Source organism: Arachis ipaensis, chromosome B9, assembly GCF_059453495.1.
Source record: "Arachis ipaensis isolate K30076 ecotype BB chromosome B9, ASM5945349v1, whole genome shotgun sequence".
Taxonomy (NCBI): Eukaryota; Viridiplantae; Streptophyta; class Magnoliopsida; order Fabales; family Fabaceae; genus Arachis; species Arachis ipaensis.
This window is the reverse complement of record NC_142444.1, coordinates 159,727,943-159,751,404: the sequence shown is the minus strand read 5'-3', so window position 1 is coordinate 159,751,404 and position 23,462 is coordinate 159,727,943. Positions and strand designations below refer to the sequence as shown.

The 23,462-nt window shown below is 35.1% G+C and overlaps 3 protein-coding genes across 4 annotated transcripts; 1 reads left to right on the top strand and 2 right to left on the bottom strand.

Moving 5' to 3' along the window:
* Window positions 1-7,612: 7,612 nt before the first annotated feature.
* Window positions 7,613-9,485, top strand: LOC107619625 (gibberellin 20 oxidase 1-like). The gene is made up of 3 exons (XM_016321927.3): window positions 7,613-8,343; window positions 8,543-8,864; window positions 8,955-9,485. Exons 1-3 carry the CDS (start codon window positions 7,802-7,804, stop codon window positions 9,225-9,227), a joined length of 1,137 nt encoding a protein of 378 aa, XP_016177413.1. The 5' UTR covers window positions 7,613-7,801; the 3' UTR covers window positions 9,228-9,485.
* Window positions 9,486-18,576: 9,091 nt separating this feature from the next.
* LOC107617988 (carboxylesterase 1) lies at window positions 18,577-20,486 on the bottom strand. Its single transcript, XM_016319888.3, has one exon. It carries the CDS (start codon window positions 19,754-19,756, stop codon window positions 18,677-18,679), a length of 1,080 nt encoding a protein of 359 aa, XP_016175374.1. The 5' UTR covers window positions 19,757-20,486; the 3' UTR covers window positions 18,577-18,676.
* A 134-nt stretch (window positions 20,487-20,620) lies between these two features.
* LOC107617987 (PTI1-like tyrosine-protein kinase At3g15890) lies at window positions 20,621-22,435 on the bottom strand. Of its 2 annotated transcripts, none has more exons than XM_016319886.3 (4): window positions 22,149-22,435; window positions 21,905-22,064; window positions 21,533-21,795; window positions 20,621-21,453 (listed from the first exon to the last, which is right to left on the bottom strand). In XM_016319886.3, exons 1-4 carry the CDS (start codon window positions 22,202-22,204, stop codon window positions 20,817-20,819), a joined length of 1,116 nt encoding a protein of 371 aa, XP_016175372.1. In that variant the 5' UTR covers window positions 22,205-22,435; the 3' UTR covers window positions 20,621-20,816. The 2 variants fall into 2 exon arrangements, with proteins under 2 accessions (XP_016175372.1, XP_088355627.1); XM_088499501.1 differs by having other exon boundaries at window positions 21,533-21,799; window positions 21,919-22,064.
* Window positions 22,436-23,462: the final 1,027 nt, after the last annotated feature.

The following is a 23,462-nucleotide window of genomic DNA, read 5'->3' as shown; positions in this document are numbered from 1 at the left end:
AATTGGTACCTGAAATTGCTTAATAATATCCAAATTAATCCATTTTTAATTATAAAACCCTAATTCCCAAATTATTGTCTTCTCTTCTTCAATCTCTCTGCTGTCTTCTTCTCTTCTTCAACCTCTCCGCTATCTTCTTCTCTTCTTAAACCTCTCCACTATCTTCCAGTTCATCTTATTTTCTCGTTCGCATGAGTGATAATGGGTGGTGGGGAGAGAAGGCCAAGTAGCTCAAGTAGGAACAACTAACTCTGTAGAGAGACCTTATGGCAGTAAAAGAATGTGCAACAGGGGAGGTAAGAACGCCGTTTTCTGTAATTGCAGACGTCGGATGATGATAAAGTACTCAACGATGACAGAGAATCCTGATAGACTATTTTATGGTTGTCCAAACTATGAGGTAAGGTTATAGCTTTAAAGAAAATGTTCAAGATAGTTTCACTTTGAGTTTGGATTCACCTGCGTTTTTTACTTTGCAGTATGGAATCCATTGTAATTTTTTCTGTTGGGTTGATGGAGGTGAAGAACTAGTTTGTGCAACACTCATTTCACAAAAAAATTTGCATGAGTTCAATTGAAAAATGACAAACTTAGAAAGTGATGTTAAGATCTTGAAGATGATGACAATGGTTACCTTCTTAAAAGTGAAAAATATATTTTAGCTTAATGGACAAACCTGCAAGGATACATATAATTTAAATTTGTGTTGAACTTAAAATTAATCCAACCACATTAACTTGTAATTAAAATAGTTTTTAGGTAAGTGTACTGATGTTGTAGTTCAGGATGAATATGAACTGGAAGATAGCGGAGAAAACAAAGAAGAGAAGAAGACAACAGAGAGATCGAAGAAAAGAAGATAATAATTTGGGGATTAGAGTTTTATAATTGAAAATGGATTAATTTGGATATTATTAAGCAATTTTAGGTACTAATTTGAATCAAATTCAAGTTTGGTATACATCAGCATACAGCTGGAATGTCACATCATCAACGTTTAGACGGCACTTCTACAAGAGACTAACGGAGATGCACTTTTTCGAATTTCAGGGATTTAATTAGTCATTTTAAAAAGTCGAAGACTAAATTGAATAGCGATTTGAAATTTAGGGACCATTTTGGACATTTACTCATTGTTTTTATATAAAATTGATAGTTAAAAGACGTTAGACAACAATTTAATCAAGCATATCAAATTAAAATAACTGCAACTGCACCTGAATTTTCACATTTTTTATAACTTCAATACACTGATGTATTAGATACACTACTGAGAAGCAAAATGAACACTACTTTGAAATTTTTCCAACCAAAACTGAAGTTTCTTGCTGAGATCCGGATTAAGTGTTTGATCTTGAATGAGACAATATTTCTTCTTGAACACAGATATTGGCGCTTGACTTAGAGACACAGTTACATACATGGCCAAAATAATAATGAGAATCTAATTGTATATTCAATTATTTCAGGCGAGAAATTAAAGTTCGATTGTGCTCTAAACTTATCTTGTTCTTCATTAGTTGACACACCAGAACCACTACTTTTAGATGCTAAGCCATCATGCATTATTATTCTAAATTAAGATAACTTTGAGGATGATAAATTTAAAACAGAGATTTCAAAATCTTCATGCTAGTAGTGGAGGCTGATCAGAAATTTGACCAAATTTGATGGCCTCCGATCCATTTGTCAGATATTTGTATTCTGTGTTAGGTTCTTCCATAACCAATTATGTATTATATGCAAAATATCTTTGTGACTGCTACTAATTAATTCATGTTTGAATAGGTAGTTTTAATTTGTTCCTAGCAATAATGCTGAACTATAGAAACTGGAGTTAGTTGAAAAGTAGAACAAACATATCTAGCCTAAAATTTGTTAAGACTATGAAGTCAATGATTGATCTATAAATAGAGTGCCGCAATAAAAAAATCTCGACAAGTCAACACCGTCAAATGGATTAATGGACTATACATAATAATTGTGTGAAGAAACTAAGATCAAAGAATAATAGGAAGGATACAAGTAACTAACAAGATTTTTGAACAATGTGTAAATAATGTGAATTAATAGGGTTAAAAGAGTAAATTTAATTAGTAGCATTAAATTAGGGTATAGTATATTTTCATTTAATTGAGATAGAGAAACATACATATACCACGAGATCTTGTCGGGTACCATGTACCCAATTTGTAACTGGAAAAGAAAAGAAAATGGATTGGAATTACTCACCAGAAAAAGAAAATTAAAGGGAATCAGTATGAGCACCAAAATGAGGTTTAAGATAGAATAATGATGCTTAAGCTTCTACGCACAACACAGAAAGTAAAAGAAGACAAAATTGCATCTGATGTCACTTTGACTTTATAACACTAGTTGTTGTTAACCTTTTATCTAATTAAAAATACCGAAAAATTCACGTACTTTTTTATAAAGTTGATAGTTAAAATTTGTTAAATAATTTAATATATTAAATTAAATTATTATTTAATAATTTTTAATTATTAACTCTACATAAAAATAATTACATATAATTTTTTATTTTAAAAATATTATTGTATCACTATTTATTACATAGTGAAACGACTATTTAATTATTAAAAAAATAATATATCAAATTACAAAAATATTATATGTATATTAAAAATTAATTGTAAAATTAATTATTATATATTTATATATAAATTTATATAATATAATTTATTTTTAATGTATATTTTATATTTTAACGTGTACATATATATATATATGTGTACTTTAAATATTTTTACAAAACTTATTCTATTCAATAAAACTATTTTAAATTTAATATAATTAAGATAAAATAAATTCAATATTTTTTAATTATCTAATATAATAACATTATCAATTAAGTCTAAATTTTAAATTATCAAATTTTAATCAAAATATATGTGATGCACCTTTTACAAATAAACATTATTAAATGCTCTCAGATTAAAATAAAAAAAATTACTTTGTCCAACTAATTTATGTCATATATACTACTAAAATACTATTATTATATATAACTATATAAGTATTTATTGATGACTTATTTTTCAATTGATATATTAATGGAAAATTTATAATTTTCACGTATAGCACCGAATAATGTTTCTAGTAGGTGTATGTTATACAATTTTCATTTGAAATACATTCTAAACCTCAAACATTAGCATCTTTATATATATATATATATATAAAAGTATTGCTATCACAATAGTTCCATTTGAAATACCTAATTATTCTTTTTTTTTTTTACGATAGGAGATTGGAACCCACAACCTTTTAATTGAGTATGGGGAGACTATGTCAGTTGAGCTATTACTCATTGGCAAATACCTAATTATTCAACAAAGATAAGGAGAGATTATCTCAATTAAATTAATTTAATTAATACACATATAATTCGATTCCACGGAAGATATAGTCCTCATTTCAACTCTAAAATTCTCCGGGGATCTTTATCTTCATCTCAACGAAATTTTTTTTTTTTTTTTGTCTCCATATGCATCTGTATTGTGATCTTCGAATATCTTTATAGATATCCAAATTTACGAATTTTCGTTGTCATTTCTAATTGAAGGAGACATTACAAAACTCTTTCTATTATTCGCGAGCATATAATATAAATTTTGATCTGTATGCAAACTAAATAGTTTGATATGATATGAAGCTCATCTAAATCTGAGTTTAAACATATAAATGTCGACCATGATACTAGATAGTGTGGTACTGCTTTTCCCACTGGGAAAACATGCACCAACTGTTTATATAATAAAGTGATGATAACGTAAATCGCAGTTGCTGTGGCAATGGAAGTAAGATGGTGATGGAAACTGACACACTTGTGTCCCTTGCAATTATGGAGGAAAGAATACCAAGAGGGGGTTGCTTAATGGATGGCTTAATGAGTAAATGCCATGGCAATAAGATAAGAAAGCTGCCCAACTACAAGAACCTCATGAGCTTTGGGCCTTACTATTACAAGTATAAAGTGGGTTCCATCTATTTTCATCACAAACAAATAGCACTTCTTGCTTTTCTCCTTTTTTTTTTTCTCCCATTAAATGTAGAAGCATGATTTGGGGTGGATCATTTGTTGTTTTGAAACTTTTTGAGTTTGTGCGGTTAGTTCATTAGTCCGTTTAAGTAAATGTCGGTAGTTTGAATTCAATCTCGTACATGTAGTAATCCGTTGGTCAGCCACAAATATTTAAATAAAGCTTTGATTCGCGACGAATTAGGCTTTAGTCTGCTCCGAATTAAAGAATATAGAGAAAAGGACAAATAGATCTCTAACCTTTTGCCCTGCGGACATTTTCGTCCCTGACCGTTGAAAAATACTTTTAAATCCCTGATCTTCACAAAACTTGGACATATCAGTCCCTGACGGAGGCATTTGGACGAGGGACCGATCTGTCCAAGTTTTGTGAAGGTGAGAGACTTAAAAGTATTTTTCAATGGTCAGGGACGAAAATATCCGTGAGATAAAAGGTCAGGGACCTATTTGTCCTTTTCTCAGTAATATAAAAAAAAAAACTAAAAAATGAATACAATGATAATATTCTCAAATGGAATTTAGTGGCACTATAAGATTTGGTCTAATAGCATCTGTGTACCTTGTTTAGAAAATTTACAGGATTTGATTCTTGGTTGTGACTAGGAAGTAGGGGTGTGCATGGGCCGGGTGAAACCGGATTCGATATGATCCAGATCCAACCCGAAATATATACCGGGCCTATTTGTTAGACCCGAACCCGACCCTAGACCCGATGAAATCTATACACTTTCGGGCCACGATTATACCGGGTAAAAATCGGGTGAAAACCGGGTCGTTAACATTATATTACCTTGATACCTTCTTGTAAGTTAGTATGTAAAAATATCAAAATTTCCAAGACTCCAATCATTATTTGACATGGTAAAATTCACTTAGAAAAATATAATAAGAACCAACTCTTCTCTAAAATTAAAGCATAACCATAATCAATACTAATATTGCCTAATAATACCAAATATTTAAATCAATACAAATAATATAAGATTATGCATTAGTTTAAAGTCTTATGCATTTTAAACATAAAATATTAACTTATAGTCTTATATATAATGACTAATAACACAAAATATTAAGATTTACAACACTTAAATTTCACATAATAATAGCCATCATCCATCACTAATAACACAAAATATTAATTATGTATGATGACCGGACCACCGGGTCAATTTCGGGTGACCCGAGCTATGGCCCGGACCCGACCCGAAATAATGACCGGGTCTATTTTTGAGACCCATACCCGACCCTAGACCCGATGAAATCACACCAAATTAGCCCCTAAAGTGTTCGGGACCGGTCCGGATCTTCAGGCCGGACCGGGCCATGCACACCCCTACTAGGAAGTGATTATATAGAACTCATGAGAAGGAGTGTGCGTTAAGATGTAACTTGATAAAAAATTGAGTTTAGTAATTATTAATTATAACGGGATTCTTTTTTCTTTTTATGTCGAAAAGAGTATTATCTCATTGTTCTAAATAAACAGTTATTTAGATCAGAATAGGAATTAGGAGAAAGTAATAAGTGAAAATGGCAGTAAACTTAATACCAAAGCAGAATGAAAGAGACTTTGATGAATGATGACATGAAATTCTCTAACTCTATGTGTGTGTCATTTTGTTGTTCTGATAACTTTAGCTGGCACCAGCAGAAAAAAACCTTGTTCCTTTAAGGGTCTTTACCCTACTCTCCCATATATATTAGGCATTGGACACTCCTAATATTAGTTCCACAAGATCTGCCATTTGATCCAAATCTAATAATCCAATTGTTCCGTAAATTTCCAATAAGATTTATCATTAGTATACTAACAAGTGTTGTATTCATGATTCAGTTTTGGTAGAGACATATGATAGTGGGAGTAGTCAGTGTTAGTAGTTAGTACTTGTGCTTTTGCCTTTCGCAATATGTATCAACTTACTACAGTTGCTTCCCCTTAAAAAGGTTCAGGACCTCTCTCAAGCATACAATGAGTTGAGGGTGGGAAAGTGGCAACAAGCACTATGAAAATTAATAATCACACATAGGGTGTTGAAATCCAATCAGATCCAAATTAAACCACTCATCCAATTCAATCCAAATCAAAACCGATTAAAACCACACTAATTCAGATTTGATTGGATTTTATTTTTTACAAATCGCTAGATTGGATCGGATTTTGGATCTACTTTTCATAACCAATCCAATCCAATTCAAACCGCACAATGTACTATAATATTATTATTTTATTATTATACTTACAATTATATTTATAACATGTTCAATTTATTATACATTTTTCTATTATTCGTGTATTATTATTATTTAATAAATATTTTATGTTTGAAATATTATTTATTTATTTATTTTAACTAACCTATAATTTTATTTCTATTATTATGTTATCGTTGGCTTTTTAAGATATGTTAAGACTTGTTATGTCATTGTTGATTATTTAAAATTTGATGTTAAGACTTGTTATATGTATTTAATTTTTTTTATTTAAAAAACCGCAAATACAAACCGATCCAAATCGCTTGTAATCGAATCGGATCGGATCAGATCGAATTTTCAAAAAATGTTCATCCAATCCAAACCGCACCACACATAAATTAAACGTTCGAATTGGATGACTTTTTCCCTTAAAACCGAACCAAACCACACCGCAAACACCCCTAGTAACACATTCTACATATGAAGTCCATCATAAGGGTTTCAATACAGTCTAAAAGTACTTAATAATAGCTGTATCATTTAATAAATACTTGTACTTATATGACCAATAGATAATTAAATCAAACAATAAAAATTATATACCATGATATTAGATATACAAATATTTTTGTAACCAAATCTAATTAAATTAGGATAAGCCCAAACAAAAAAATGTATCTATGCATCATTGTTTCTGCTTCTCTTTGTTTCTTTAACATAGAAAATTTTGTTAAAGAGCACAAAAATTTAATGGTATAACACAAAATTTTCATATAATATAAATTTATTAATATAACATAAAAAATTTTGCATATAACACATAAATTTTTGTTGTGAATGTATTTTATTAGTTGAGTGAGTTAATAATTTGGGTATGTGATTTTTCAAAAAAAAAAAAATCGATATTGTGAGTATTTTATTAATTGAGTGTCTAGGTTCTAAATACGTGATTTTTCATTTTTTTTGTATTGTATATATTTTGTTAGTTGGGTGCTAATATTTTGAGCATATAATTCTTAAAAAATTTTTGTATTATGCATAAAAAATTTCTATGATATAATTTTGAAGATGAAAAATAAAAAAATGACAAAAATTTAAAAAACGTGCTTACAATAAACGAACTTAATTGAACTTGATTTAATAAGTACTTGACTGTTTTTCTTTTGTGACTAAGTACTTGACTGTTTAATTTTATTGTAAAACATATTAATCTTAATAAAATTAACATTAAAATCATATTATTAAAAAAATATATTTATATAAAAATATTAAGATAATAATTGAGATACAATAAATGATTCAATATATTTGATTAAACTACCTGATATAATACCCAAGAACATCCTCAAAAAACAGCAAAAATGGCTTTGTAAAAAAAGAGTACTAGGGAGGGAGTACTCCATGAAATTTGTATGAAAATAGTGAAGGTGTGGGTGCTTATATAAGATTCCAATATTTGTTCTACAATTTCCCCAACAAACGGCCTTGGCTTTTCTTTCATCGCATCTCTCCAACTCTTTCTTCTTCGTCTTCTTCTTGAATGCAATGGTTAATGCAATGGCAATAGACTGCATGCACTCCATGCCTCAACCACCAAAAGAATCCTCATTGGTGTTTGAAGCCTCCGTTTTCAGCCACCAACTCAACCTACCGTCACAATTCATTTGGCCTGACCACGAGAAAGCCTCCATCCATGTCCCTGAGCTTCAGGTCCCATTCATTGATCTCGGAGGGTTCCTTTCCGGCGATCCCCTCGCCGCAATGGAAGCCTCAAGCCTTGTTGGCGAAGCATGCCGGAAGCACGGCTTCTTCCTTGTCGTCAACCACGGCATAGACAGGAACTTGATCACCGATGCTCACGCTTTGATGGATGATTTCTTTGAGCTTCCCCTGTCCCAGAAACAGAGAGCTCAGAGGAAAACAGGGGAGCACTGTGGTTATGCTAGTAGCTTCACCGGTAGATTTTCTTCTAAGCTTCCATGGAAGGAGACACTTTCCTTTCAATACTCGGCAGATAAAAAACACTCACCCAACCTTGTCAAGGACTACCTTTGCAGTAAACTGGGCAAAGAGTTTGAGCAATTCGGGTAAGCATAACTAAATAATAAATGTAGTTACTAATTAAACACATTCTAAATTTAAACCAAACTTAATTTGTCTAGTAGTCAGTTCACTCGTCTGCTTAACAACCCATCATAAACTCTTAGATAAAATTCAAAATTCAGATCCTCATACTAGTCCTTAGAGCATTGTAAATTTGACTTGACATGACTTACATACATGCAGGAATGTGTATGAGAAGTACTGTGAGGCAATGAGCAATCTTTCTTTGGGGATAATGGAGCTTCTAGGGATGAGCCTTGGAGTTGGCAAATCGTATTTTAGAGAGTTCTTTGAAGAGAACAATTCAATAATGAGGCTCAATTACTACCCTCCTTGTCAAAAACCTGACCTCGCCTTGGGAACTGGACCTCATTGTGATCCAACATCCTTAACCATTCTCCACCAGGACCAAGTTGGTGGCCTCCAAGTTTATGTTGACGATCAGTGGCACTCAGTTACCCCGAATTTCAATGCTTTTGTCGTCAATATTGGTGATACCTTCATGGTATGTAACACTATACATACTTAACCACATAATTAATGGTTTAACCTCCTAGTATATATAATTGTTTTGGGTTTGTATGTTGATTATTAGGCTCTTTCAAATGGGAGATACAAGAGTTGTTTGCACAGGGCAGTGGTAAATAGCAAGACAACAAGAAAATCACTTGCTTTCTTCTTGTGTCCAAGAAGTGACAAGGTTGTGACGCCACCATGTGAGTTAGTGGACAATTTGAGCTCAAGGCTCTACCCTGATTTTACATGGTCCATGCTCCTTGAGTTTACTCAGAAGCACTACAGAGCTGACATCAGAACCCTTGATGAATTCACCAACTGGCTTCAACGGAAGGACGATAAGATTATTTGATGAGGGAAAGGCATTAAACAAGAACAAGCAGCGTTGAATTGGAGTTTCTTCATGTTCTGAGTATGCTAAAAAAATGTTTAAAAAAAAATCAATAAGCAGATCTCATAAGGTAATTTTGTAATTTTAATTTCATTATATAGAAGGGTATCTCCTTCTAACGTGAATATGTTGATTATATGTTAAATTGAAGCAAGTTTGTATCAATGTATATTGAAACCTTTAAAAGGTTAATTACGTAAGCGTTTGATCAAACAAAAACTTTAAACTTCCATAAAAATATTGTAACAACATTTCCTTATAATCAATCATCGCTAATACCAGGCTATATTAAGTTTAGGAGAAACAAAGGTTAACACCTAATAATCCTAATTAATGGTGGTTAAAAACTTAAAATATTAAAATGATGCTTTAGTTTACCAGTACATGTGATGTCACAATTCTCAAACATCAAACCAATGATCTTTCAATATCTTGGAGGCCCTTGGACATCTGTAGGAGTAAGGTTAAAACTGGCAAATAAATCCAATAAAAATAGGTGTCCCACTATATGAATGATTCGGTGGAATTGAAAGCTAAAATCCAATGACGATTATGTTGTTATCAATTTTGGAGGCTTAGTAATTTAGAATGCAAGCTAACGTTCGCTGATCTTTGTCCTGTTCCCTGTCCTTAGATGCTGAAACATTCTTCTTATGATTTTCTTTTCTTTAATTTATTTCCCTCATTTTAAATTTTATGTCTTATTATTAATGTAATAAAATTTTATACAGATATATAGCTACTTAAACAAAGGTAAGTTAATCTCTATGTATTTAAATTTAAAAATAAGGTACCACTTGTGACCCATGAGTTTGCAGTTTGTATTTAAATGGCACATTCGCCGTTTCACTCACAACACTGTTTTATTCCACTTATTTTGGCACAATCTAAGACCCATAGAATTTCTATTACCGCTTGCTTGCTCATCACGTGAGCAGAGTGAGTACATCAACATGAAATAATCAACTTAACGATAACAAAAATGCTGCAATGAAGCTCATCACGTGAGCAGAGTGAGTACATCAACATAAAATAATGAACTTAATGATAACAAAAATGTTGCAATGAACACATTATTATAATTTATTTCTTCTTAAAAGCCTGTATTATGATCCAATAACTATACTATACTTGTTTAGTTATTACAAATCAGATTGATTACATAATACAATAAGGAAAGAAATGAAGAAAGACATGCTTGCTTCAAACTCGAAAAACTCAGCCGCCAAGCCACAACAATGACAGTCCAATTCTCGTACTCTCTTTCCTCAAACCCTGCACTACGTGCAAATTAAAACCATTTCATTTTCTTATACTACTTAATACTTATTTCTTCTATCTCACTATGCCTTCAATAAACGTAACCATTTCTTAATATTTGTCATTGGCCATAAATATTTTAGTCCGAAAAAGTATATGGAACCAACTCTAAATCAGTTAAGAATGGAACAACTTAATTAATTATAAATATAGTAATTAGTTTTATTTATTTATGATTTAAAATATTCGTTATTAAATGTTTTACCACATTCAAATTAGGAAGAGATATGTTCAGTATCATTGCAACGTGAATTACAGAAACTGATTCAATTATGCCTAAAACATGATAAATCAGAAAATAGATTCAGAACCATCCAATAGTATAAGCACCATCCACGTAGAGATTTTGAATTCATCCAAAGATATTTGGCTGGTTTTTTGCTGAAACCATCATGGTTCCTAGCATTATTGATTTTAGTCCCAACAGATAGAATAAAACTAAAAACTAGTTCAAGAAAACTATCAATTGATATGACTTTTCTGTTTGCAAAATCATTCTAAAAAGACCAAACATTGCGGTGTGCAACACAGCTACGGTATCTTCTAAAACAACATTTTTCCTTAGGAGATTTTGGTCATATTATATAGATGGCTCCGATTCTATGCTCATCACCTATATGTAATTAATATTCTTGTATTTGTAGCATCTCTAGTACTAGCTATTTGTCTATAAGTTCATTTACTTTTATATATATTCCACGGCCCAACCACAAACAAATAATAGTATCCTTAACATACTCCAAAAGAACAAGAAGCAACTAGCTTAATTAGCAGGTAATTAATTATGATTAAGCATGTTTACATGCCCATAGAAAATATATTACCTTCCATTGATATTCGGATTCAACCCCTTTGATGTCCTTGACCCTTCAAAATTATTTTGTTAACTATTATTCCAATTCCACCAAGGGTTGTTTTTCATGTACCATTTGGCCAAAAGAGTGAGGTAGGGTAGCTGATGCGTCCAATATGAATCAAAATGGTAACCATTAAAGTGACATATATATAATAAACAAATGGGATTGGAATAACAACTATTTTGCAAATTAAAGAACTGATGAATAACAACTATATGTAATAGCATAATTTTAAGATCTATGACTATTTAGATCATATCATCATAGTCTATCACCAAGCTAAATCTCTTGTGACTGGAAATGTTGTTGATTGAAATGAATGTTTTTGTCTTTATGATAATTTCCATTGGTTCATCAATAAGGACAAAACCTCAATAATTTTTTCATTTTAGTCAGTAAAATACAATAATAGAAGAAAGAAAAATAGGTGTAGGCACCCCCTAGGCCTATTGATCATTGAGATTTGATATAATTATATTATTCTTTTAATAAGACAAAAGAAAATAACTATTTATGAGTATACTTACACAAGAGATTGGCTAACTTGCTATGACTAATTTGGCACTACATTAGGACCACAAAAGGACAAAATAAAGACCCCTCGTGTTCTTTTTCCTGCCTCCTCCCATCAATTATATATATATATATATATTTTGTTTCTTTTTTTTAACAACATCTAAATTTATTATTAAAAAATTTGATTCCAAAAAATTTGAGTACTCGAATTTAATTATATGATTATAATTACAAAAGAAAAAATTTGTATTCTCTTTTCACTTCAAATCTCATCCATAATTACGTGTCTAGCTAATACACACATTTATTAGGGGTTTAATCAAATAATAATGCAGGATGAATATCCGATTTTTCTTCTATGGCCTATTTGTCACTTTGTTTTGTAGTTTTGCTATATGGTGATGAAATGGGTTGGAGAAAGAACCGACAAAGCTTCAACACAATAATGAATTAATTTCCATGCATGTCATGACTCATCCCTTAATTTTTCTAGACTTTAGAAAGGAAAAGAGATCATACTAATGGGTAGATTGATAGGACTACTCTTATTCAAAACACTGGCTAAGATTTAAAGTTGGCCACGTAATTTCAGACATTATAAAAATATGGCTCAAAATGGCTTCCATTCGTTAGTTTTGTTTCTTCTATTGTTCGGTTTCGTTTGGGAAATGGGAAAATTGAGTGCTCGAAAACGATGCTTGCTTATAACTATTGCATGAAAAAGTCTAGGAAATCAACAACTTTTGTGTTTTGTGGCCAGCACCTAATTATCAAAAGAAGAGTGAGTGATCTCTTACCATTAAATTTAATCTTACACCATTAAAAATATTATTGATAGTCAATTGATAATTACAAAATACAAAAATTACTGCCTCCTAGCACTCCTCCTATTGCATTATGTTATGTCATGATGAGGAACGGATGGATATGCTACGTATATCTCTATTCAAAATCATGACACGTTCACGTGTATTTGAAATTTTGAATACAGTTTCTTTTTTATAATATGGAAAAGTATAACTAAATAACAACATTTTTGAATAATGTGAATTAATAGAGTTAAAAGAGTAAATTAATCTTAAATTTAATTAGTAGCATTAAATTAGGATGTAATATATTTTTATTTAATTAATAGTTATTCATGTTGTTCAAGATAATCATTGTTTACCTAGCACTCTCCTTTTTATATCTCTTTTAATGCATGGTTTCTTCGGAATTTTATGTAATGGTGACCAACATCACCTTGATACGTGAACATGCTCTACTGAACCTTGCAAGCCTTTTTTTTTTTTTTTGGTCTTAGAAGTTTGTTCTTCCCAAAATAAGCAGTTAGCGGCTTACGTGGTTTTTCTTTTTCTTTTGAAGAAAGGAAATTATATATTTTCAGCTGGCATTCAATGTTGTCGCTCATAGAGTCATAGTGCCTTTGAAAAACATGGATCCCACAATTCTTCCTACTCGATGATTAGTATATATACGCAGATAAACTAATTTGTCCGATTCATGAAAAGTTATTTGCCATGTCAAACTCTCGCTGAATTTTCATTTTTCAATTATATATATTATCTCTCATATATAGGAGGCCCACTTGTCTTTCTTTTTACCATACATACACCTTGGCAAAAACAAGAATTGACAACATTTGAGGAGATGAATGAATGATAAAATGCTAAATCTAAGAAGCCATTATGCCACGTGAATTTGACACTATTGATGATAGATTCTGTCGCATTCTAATAGGAATATTGTATGTGATTCAAGAAAAAAAAGAGATGTTAATGATGGGGTGATCAAGTGCGCCACAGTGAAAAGAAGTCACCTTGATGCATTGAGGGGTGTCCGCGGATCGGATTGGATCGGATATCGCCGAAAATTCGATCCGATCCGCACAATTTTTATCGGATCGGATCGGATATGATATCCGCGTTTTTAGGTGCTGGATCTGATCTGATCCGATCTGCATCGGATCGGATATCGGATCGGGTATCAGATATATCTACATAATTAAAACTTTTTTTTTAATCATATTTCTATGTAAAAAAATTTAATTAAAATATTTCTTTCATACTTTTAAACTTATTTATTCCTAAAATATTTTTAATCAAACTCTTTCTAAATAACAAAAATAAAATAATACAATATATGAATAATAATTACTAACTAAAACATACAAACAAGTAAATATTTTTTGGTGACTAAACAAGGAAAGAAACAAAGCAAAAACTATTCTAAATCCAAGCGGATGATTCGTTGGAGATCAACACTAGGCTCAGACCAAATAACATGATTAGAGTTACTCTTGGCACCATATTTAGCCATCCAATCCGCAGCTCTATTTGCTTCTCGGGACACCCATTCAACGTGAACAAGCCAAGGACGAGATAAAAGCTCCTGAATCTTGTGAACCAAATCTGTTACTTCAGATGGATACCCACTTGTAAGCTCATGCATGATGGGCAGAATGTCAAGACAATCTGTTTCACATATAATATCCCTCAAACCGCAATCCCAAGCTAAAACCAGCCCCCTCCAAGCAGCAAATAATTCACATCTGATTATAGACCAAGGGGGAATGCTTCCAGAGCAGCCCGAGATCCAATCTCCCTTAGAATCTCTAATAATACACCCAAATCCCGCTAAATTTGAATCCATATACAAGCTTGCATCACAATTAACTTTAAAACTATTGCCTACCGGTGGTTCCCAACACAGGCAATTTCGGAGAGACCTAAAGGCATTGCTTCGATTCCTGTAAACCTGTAAGTCCTTGGCGGTAATTCTGGCCAAGGCAACAACCTTATGGTCTGTCCAAGGGTTGTCAGTGTTGAATATGTCATTGCACCTATGTCTCCATACCCACCAAAGCCCTGCACCAAAGGACACCTCATTGTTAGCCAAGGCCTTCCGAAACCACTCTTCAAGAGCAGTACCAGCCGTCGAGTCCAGGATACTAGGATCCAACATATACCAGATTGCCTTTGATCGTTCACAGTCTCTAAGGCAATGCTCCATAGTCTCCTGCGCCTTGTTACATCTCTTACACATATCTGAAGAAGCTAAATGCCGCTTGAATCGAAAGGTCTCAGTTGGTAGAGCATCATGTAGGCTAAGCCACATAGTAAATTTGAACTTCTCTGGAATGTTTGTGTTCCACAACCAGTTCCAATTACTGTTGGCATTCCAATTTAATGTTTTCTTTAATAACCATCTGTAACCCTCCCTTGCACTATACTTTTTTGTTGCTGCAGGCCACCACTCCCACTGTGGCTCCAACTCAGTCAAACTAGGATATCTCAGACCATAAATAAACTGCTTAATCTCATGCGGAATAGGCGTGGTAAGACTATCAACCTCCCAAGACACCCCTTTCCACAAGTCAGCCACCATGAAATCTGATTCAGAAATATGTACATAAGGAACAAGGTTGCAAAGCTTACCAAAAGGAGTCCACTCATCATACCAAACTGATTTGTGGACATCTCCAATATTCCAATGAAGCCCTTCCTTGAGATGCTCATAGGCACTAACAATGTTCTTCCAGGTAGCCGATGAAGAATTTCTACTGTTTCCGTTCATACCAGATTGATTCCTGAGATATTTATGCTTCAGAACCTGCACCCATAACTTCTCACTATTATTTAGACAATCCCATACCAACTTTCCCAGAAGCGCCATGTTAGCACAGGAAGTATCCCTAATACCCAATCCTCCTGCCTTTTTAGGAGTTATGGCGACCTCCCACCTGACCAGAGGCAGTCCTTTTCCAGTCGCTTGGCCTTTCCACAAGAATTGTCTCATCAAGGAATCAATTTTATTACATGCATACTTCGGGAGAAGAGAAATTTGCATTTCATAAACTGGGATAGAGGCCATAACCGATTTAACAAGACAAAGCCTCCCTGCCTTATTCAGTAGGCGTCCTTTCCAACTGGAGAGCTTTCTCGAAATTTTTTCAATAATCTCCTGAGCCGTCTTCCTGGAAGCTCTGGCATGACCGATGTTAATTCCCAGGTATTTACCCAAATCATTGCAGAACCGGATGTTAGAGACCCCTGAGAGAACCTCTTTTCTCCTCTCCGACACCCTCTTGGAACACTGGGCCTTTGACTTATGAAGATTTACCTTTAAACCTGACGCTCTAGAAAACAAGTCCAAACAATGCATGACCTCTATTACTTGAGCTTTTGATGCCTTACAGAAAAGCAAAAGATCATCTGCAAACATCAAATGAGAGAGTCGTGGTCCATTCCTAGAAACCGCAACTGGGTTCCACAAACCTTGGGAAACTCTATGAGAGATAAAGCAGGCAAGCATTTCCATACAGAGTACAAATAGATAAGGAGACATAGGATCTCCTTGCCTCAACCCTCTCTTCGGATTGAAATTTTGGAGCCTGTTCCCATTCCACAAAACTGCCAACGAAGAGGAAGTCACACAATTCAATATAAGATTAATGGTAGCCTTTGGAAACCCAAACCGGACCAAAGTAGCTTCCAGAAAACGCCAGTCTACCCTGTCATAAGCTTTTTCCAAATCAATCTTGAATGCCATGGTCCCTTTTCGAGACTTGGTGTTCCTCATGAAGTGCATAATCTCTTGAGCAATGATAATATTTTCTGTGGTTCCTCTTCCTGGAATGAACCCTCCTTGCAAAGGACCAATGATCTCCGACAGGAAAGGTCTGAACCTGTTAACTAGAACCTTTGTGACAATTTTATAAATTACATTACATAAGCTAATAGGCCGAAACTCCCGTAAGGAAGAGGGAACTTCCACTTTAGGAATTAGAACAATGAGAGTATCGAAAATAGCCGCATTCAATGGCTCACCCTCAAAGGCTCGCTTGACCAGTCTACACACATCGTTGCTAAGAGAGTCCCAGAACTCTTTGTAGAAAATTGCTTGAAATCCATCTGGCCCTGGGGCTTTAAATGAACTCATGGTCATCACAGCTCTTTTAACCTCTTCAGACGTCACCGGTTCCACTAACTTTTGACAAGCCTCAGTACTAAGAGACGGGCAAGGAAAAGGCCCCATGGCGTCCAGGTCAATATCCTCCCTTGTAGAAAAGAGCTTTTGAAAGAAAGAATTTGCCGCCAGTTCTAGAGTCGTAGTCTCCGTGGTCCAAGACCCATCCTCCAAAAATAACCCATGAATTTTGTTCCTCTTTCTCCTGATAACTGTCTGCAGATGAAAAAATTTTGTATTTCTGTCTCCACATCTCACCCATTGTTCTCTAGATTTTTGATACCACAACAACTCTTCTTGAAGAAGGACAGCATTCAGTTCCTGATGCAAAACTTGCTCTTTGATCCTAAGCTGTTGATCCTCTCGACTTTCCAGAGTAATCTGAACGTCATTCAAAAGCCTCTCCAACTCCCTTTTCTTAACAAAAATATTGCCAAAAACCTTTTTATTGAAGCTAGTTGCATCTTTTTGAACCTCCAACAAACATTTAACTACATCCGGAGCTCCTCTATTCCAAGCTGTATCAACAACATTCCTAAAAAGAGGATGAGTCATCCACGCAGCCTGGAATCTGAACGGACGATGGCCCTTGGTAGCCCTCTTTGCCATCTTGCACCTAGTGAATAATGGGCAATGATCAGAGTGAAGGCGCGCCAGCACCTCAGTATAAGCCTCTGGAAACATTAGTCGCCAGTCCTGGTTGATGACTGCTCTATCAAGCTTCTTGGCCACCTGCACCCCACCTTTCACCTTCCTGTACCAAGTGAATCTTCTCCCAATAGCCCCCATATCAAACAGCCCACAATCCTCCAATGTTTCCGCAAATTGTTCTGCTCTGGCAAGTCTAAATTGCCCCCCTCTAACTTCACTCTGCAACAAAACATCATTAAAGTCCCCTAACACAATCCAAGGTCCGTGGATCATATTAGCAATCCTTGTCAAGTCACCCCACAGTTCTTTACGCCGATGTATATGCGGATTAGCATACACCGCACTGCAGTAACTAGATGTATTGCCCATAGTGATTTCAAAACTGATACAAACAAGTAAATATAATACCAAACATATATATTTATTTATTTTTAATTATTATTATGCGGATCTGCAGATCCGCGGATCGGATTGTATCCGCAATTTTTATATTGACCGCGGATCTGTGGATATGATCCGATCCATATACACCCCTAATACAGCATCCCTCATTCCCTCGCCAAAAAATATTGCAAAGAAGGAAGAGAAACACAAAATAGTCGCCCTAATACTTTTTTTTTCTTTTTAATATATTTTGGGAGTTTTTTTTGTTGTTGTAAAATAAGATTCTTTTTCTTTGGGTCAGTGATCCCTTCACAAGATAAGTGGGCTGAGATTAGAGGTCCATTGTCTAGCACCAAATGAATTCTTACGTACTTCTAAGAAAGAAAACGAAAAAGACAAGAGACTATCTGGACTCAAAAAGCTAAATGAAAAACCTGACTTGAAATATAAAAACTGGCCTGGGTGTGCCAGGATAGAAAGCTACCTGACCAAAAAAAAAATTATATATATATATATATAAGAGGATACTCAAGGTATGGTTGATTGCGAATCCCGAAAAGCCACCGAAAGGCCTTTGTATTTTCTTTTGGACCTTGCTTGATTAAATACGGAAATTGAATATAGCGATGATTTTATTCACGTGTGGATAATATGAAAATGAGTAGAGGAGATACATTAACGGAAGGAAGATGGAAAGTAGTAAAATGATGTGGATCAATGAAGAGTTTTAAGTAAATGGAAGACTTTGGTGGACATGGAAGCATCACCAACAAAAATGCCATGGCGACCAGCATTATAAAACTGGCCCACCACATTCACTCTCTTGTCCTTTAGCAGCTTCACGAGCTCCTTCTGGCGGTCCACCAGCTGGTCCCCATCACACCCAAACACCGCAACCCTCCACTCAAGCTCCCTTATACTAGCCAACACCTTTGCCCCTCCATTCACCGTTGGATTCGAATACTCGTGATCCCGGTCAGTGCCAACTGGCAGCGACAGCTTCCACATGGAATCCGTAACCGCCAGTGGCAAGTTCAAGTCCTTCGCTAGCCTCAGCTCCGACGGAGTTCTCTTCTTCCCTCCGAAAAACGGCTGAATCAATATCATCCCTTTGATCTTCAGCGGCCTGATCTGGTCTGCCTCCGCGGCTGCACGTAGACCCGCGTTGTACGCTATGTTTCCTCCAGCACTCTCTCCCATGAGATAGCATCGGGAGAAATCAGCGTGAGCCAGCCACAAGTCATTGGAGGCTCTGATCCAGTGCAGCGCCTGCACCGAGTCCTCGTACGCCGCCGGCAAGCGGTGCTCCGGAGCAAGGCGGTAATCGACGGAAACGACGACGGATTGGGTGGCGTTGGCCATGCGGACGCAGAAGTCGTGGAAGTAGGTGGAGTTGGCATGGTAGAATATGAAACCGCCGCCATGGTAGAAGACGATAAGGGGAAGGTTGGGGTGGTTAGGGGGAGTATTGAGTGCTTGGCGGGGTAGGTAGATCCGCGCCCAGGTGTGGTTGGATTGGTCGATGGTAAGGTCCTTGGAGAGAACGGGTATGGGGAGAGTGGGATCTGGTGAGGGAGGGGTCTCTGGATAGTTTTGGAGGCGGGTGAAGGTGCCGTCTGGGTTGGGGATTATGTTGAGAATCTTGTAGGGATCCTCAGATGATGATGAGGGTTCTATTGAGTTCACTCTTACTACTGTGAAGAGGAGAAGATGTAAGCACAATAATGCTGTTATCGTTGTCATGCCAGCACTGTAATTGGAGTGTGGGATTGGGAAAGCGAACAAGAGCGCCATGCCTCAAAAAGAAGAAGAACGAGAAATGACTGGGAGCGTTTATTTTTCTTTCATGCCATGTGCTTCTTCTTGTTTTTCGTGTCAAGACTACAGCTAGCTAATTATTAATTACGTGCTACCGGACAATAATTAATTACTACTATATGAGAGAAACCGAAAATTATCACTTAACATATATATAGATATGAGTTAGGAAAACAGGTGTCTAATTAAGTAATCATCCTAAATTTCAAATAGAGACCTTGGACGACCACGACCACGATGGCGCAGCAGAAGGTGGTCGTCTTTGATAATGAGCGGTTCTCCGGGTTGTGGCGGTAGTGGACTGAAAACCAAAATTGGTCGGTTGAAGTTGGAAATCATTCCCAGGTTGGACTTTAAAGTTACTGTGTAAGGTAACTCAAATATGCGAGGATCATTATTATCCAGTTCTTGCCGTGGCAGGTACACCCGACCCCACATCGTTTCTGATTGGTTTGGAAGTTCTCCAGCTACGACAGACGGGAGTGTTCCTACGCTAGTGCCGTTAGGGTCCATGGTAGACTTTACAGCAGGTAGAATAAGAAGAGTTGTAGTGGTTAGACCAAATTGTTTTGAATGTTTGAAAGCTAACCTAGACATTAAGCTACGCTTAAGCTAGCTAAGCAAATTAAAGGGTGTGCAATAGAAAAGAGATTTACATATAGATATAGATACATGATGACAATTAGCGTCATTCATGAGGCGATACTTTCTAAACACCGCACCGTTCAAGTCAAAGAGAGTGCAGTGGTGTATTCTTGTCATTATTTGGTTGGAATAACTGCCCTGATCGGAGCGGACTAAGTTATGTAAGCTAATTCTTTTTCGTGTGAAGATAATAGATAAAAATAATTAAATAATTTCATATAGTTTTTAACTATATCATCTTGCTAAGAAAATGAAATAATAAAGTGGTCAAACAAGAATATCAGCTTGTTACCGTAGCTCCACATTTGGCAGGTGTATGTATACATCCTTTAATTTTAGGAACGAGTCAAATGAAATTCAAGTCCAACCACTACTTCACAAATATATATGATCATCTTCTCTTATGCCTATCACTATCAGTACTTGCCATTTTCAACTTGGATTGGTATGGTGTAATCTCTCCGTAATCATCGTCATCCACTTCATCATCACCATTACCCAAACTTAGAGAAGGAGTAACCTCTCTTCTTCTCTTGCCAGCTGCACCCTTAAGCCAATCCACAACCTCTGCCATGCTAGGCCTCTTCTCAGGGCTACCATCGGTGCATCTCAGAGCTATCATCACCACAGATTTCAACTGATCCAAATCAAACTTCCCCTTCAGCTTGGAATCCGCAATGTGATTGAACGCACCCTTTTGGAAATAAGGTGTCACCCATTGAACAATGTCCCTTTTCACTCCACCTGGTAGCTTCTCAATTGGTTTCTTGGCACTAACAATCTCCAAAAGAAGAATCCCAAAGCTGTAAACATCACAACTCTCCGACACTTTACCCCACATGGCATATTCCGGTGCCAAATATCCGAGTGTCCCTTTAACCCTTGTTGTGAGATGGCTCACACCCTCTGGTATGAGCTTTGCGAAACCGAAATCAGCTACCTTGGCTTGGAATTCAAGGTCTAACAGAACATTGCTTGCTTTTATGTCTCTGTGTATGATGTGAGGATTTGCCTCATGGTGCAAATACCTGATACACATAAATATATATATTTATATAACAAGAATATATACATACAAGAAGTGATGAATGAAATTATTGGACTTACGCTAAACCTTCAGCTGCACCAATTGCTATGTTGATTCTTTTAGGCCAATCTAAGAGACAATTAGAAGAAAGGTGACCGTGCAAATGTGTGAGCAAGCTTTGATTAGGCATGAAATCATAAACAATTAACCTTTCATCTCCTCCAGCGTAGAAACCTCTCAAACCCAACAGATTCTTATGCCTAACCCTTCCAAGTACTTCCACTTCAACTGCGAACTCCATCTCTGCTTTTGCAGTCATCGTTTTCAACCGCTTCACTGCAATCTGTCTTCCATTTCATTTATATTAGGCTTTTTCCGTGCATAACAAACATCATAAATAAGCAAAATAAATCATGGGTATAGTTAAAAAAAAAAAATATGAATATAATTGCCTCGACGCCTTTACTTGTTCGACCCCAATAAACACTTCCAAATCCACCTTCTCCAATCTTGTGATCTTGGTGAAAATTGTTTGTTGCACGAAGCAGCTCCTTCGATGTGTAGATTTCCCATGGATAATCCTTATTCTTATTCTTTTCTCCTTTATTATTCCTACATATATTCGAAAATCAAGCGTTAGAATTTTCGTTAAAAGCTTGATTAACAACTTTAATCTACAAATATACACACACACACCTTGCTTTGCTTTGCTCTTCTTCAGATAGAAAACAACAGAAACATTTCTTGTGCATGTCTTGTGTATTCTCAATAAGTTCAAGAAGGAAGAAGTAGAAAAGATTCGCAAGAAATTAAGAAACAAAAACAAATGGGGAAATGTAAAGAAAGAAAGAGAGTAGAATAATGAGAAGGCTTAAAGTGAAGACAAAAGGGTGCTTTGGAAGTCAAGGACTCTCTAGGTTGAAGAGGAGACAGTTCTATTTGTATTATATATATGCATGCCAGCACAAGTGTTATTTGCAAGGTTTTTCTTGCCAAGCCACATCTTCCATTGGAAATGTCTTCATGTTTATACTCCTCTTTGGCGTAACATGTTGGAATAAATTAATTTCTATAACCCAGATCATCCATATTGAATCACCAAAAATAACATAATGCGGAAGCGTACCTGAATTCATAAACATGAATTATGATTGGAAGATTTTGGATCTTGTAGTTCTTTCGATCTTCCTCAACCAAAGCCTTCTGTATTCCTAGGAGGCTGTACTGTAACTCTTTTGATGGGAAAAGAGCAACAAAGGCGGCTTTGGTATATTGGGGACCGAAACCCTGAAGGTCTATTTATATTTGAGCATGGCACCCATTAAACCCTTAAGCCCAAATAAAATAGTATCTAAAGCCCAAAAGATAATATATCTAAAATCCAAAAAGATAATTATCTAAGGAACAAAAGATAATATCTGGTTTTATTCTCATTTAATTCCAAATCAAAAGTAATAATGACTTATTCAATTTAGCATTTATAACAATAAATGAGATCACCATTATATAAGTCATTTAATTTGAAATAGCATGATTTGTGATTATAATTAATATATGTATTGCCCACAAATAAGTTAGGAAATCAAATAATTTCCTAACAATCTCCCACTTGGGCTATACATATATTATTTCTTGACATAATCACATCTTTATAAACTTTATGCGCGCATCTGAATGCTATTTCTCTCATTACTTTAACAATCTGGTCCGTCTCATACATTAGATATGGAACTACAGCAGCTTTTATCACATTAAATGCCGTGACTAAACCACGCCAATCACCATCCTAATATACTCAACGACATAGATCAAATTTGGATGAGTAATATGGAAATTACAGGCCAAGTGATCTCATGCATGTCTATTTCCAGCTGGTCCAACTTTATTGAGATCAAACACAATACAAATATTGTAAAATGAACATTTCACATAATATGAAATAAACCATCAACTTAATTCTGCAGAAAATAACTCAATATCTGTCATAGGACATATAGCATAAACTCCCAC

Coding starts and splice junctions, on each gene's coding strand:
- LOC107617987 (XM_016319886.3), bottom strand. CDS start 22,204: ATGCACAAGAAATGTTTCTGTTGTTTTCTATCTGAAGAAGAGCAAAGC. Junction 22,065..22,148: donor GAAGAGCAAAGCAAAGCAAG/GTGTGTGTGTGT, acceptor GAATATATGTAG/GAATAATAAAGGAGAAAAGA. Junction 21,796..21,904: donor GAACAAGTAAAGGCGTCGAG/GCAATTATATTC, acceptor AATGGAAGACAG/ATTGCAGTGAAGCGGTTGAA.
- LOC107617988 (XM_016319888.3), bottom strand. CDS start 19,756: ATGGCGCTCTTGTTCGCTTTCCCAATCCCACACTCCAATTACAGTGCT.
- LOC107619625 (XM_016321927.3), top strand. CDS start 7,802: ATGGTTAATGCAATGGCAATAGACTGCATGCACTCCATGCCTCAACCA. Junction 8,344..8,542: donor AAAGAGTTTGAGCAATTCGG/GTAAGCATAACT, acceptor ACATACATGCAG/GAATGTGTATGAGAAGTACT. Junction 8,865..8,954: donor ATATTGGTGATACCTTCATG/GTATGTAACACT, acceptor GTTGATTATTAG/GCTCTTTCAAATGGGAGATA.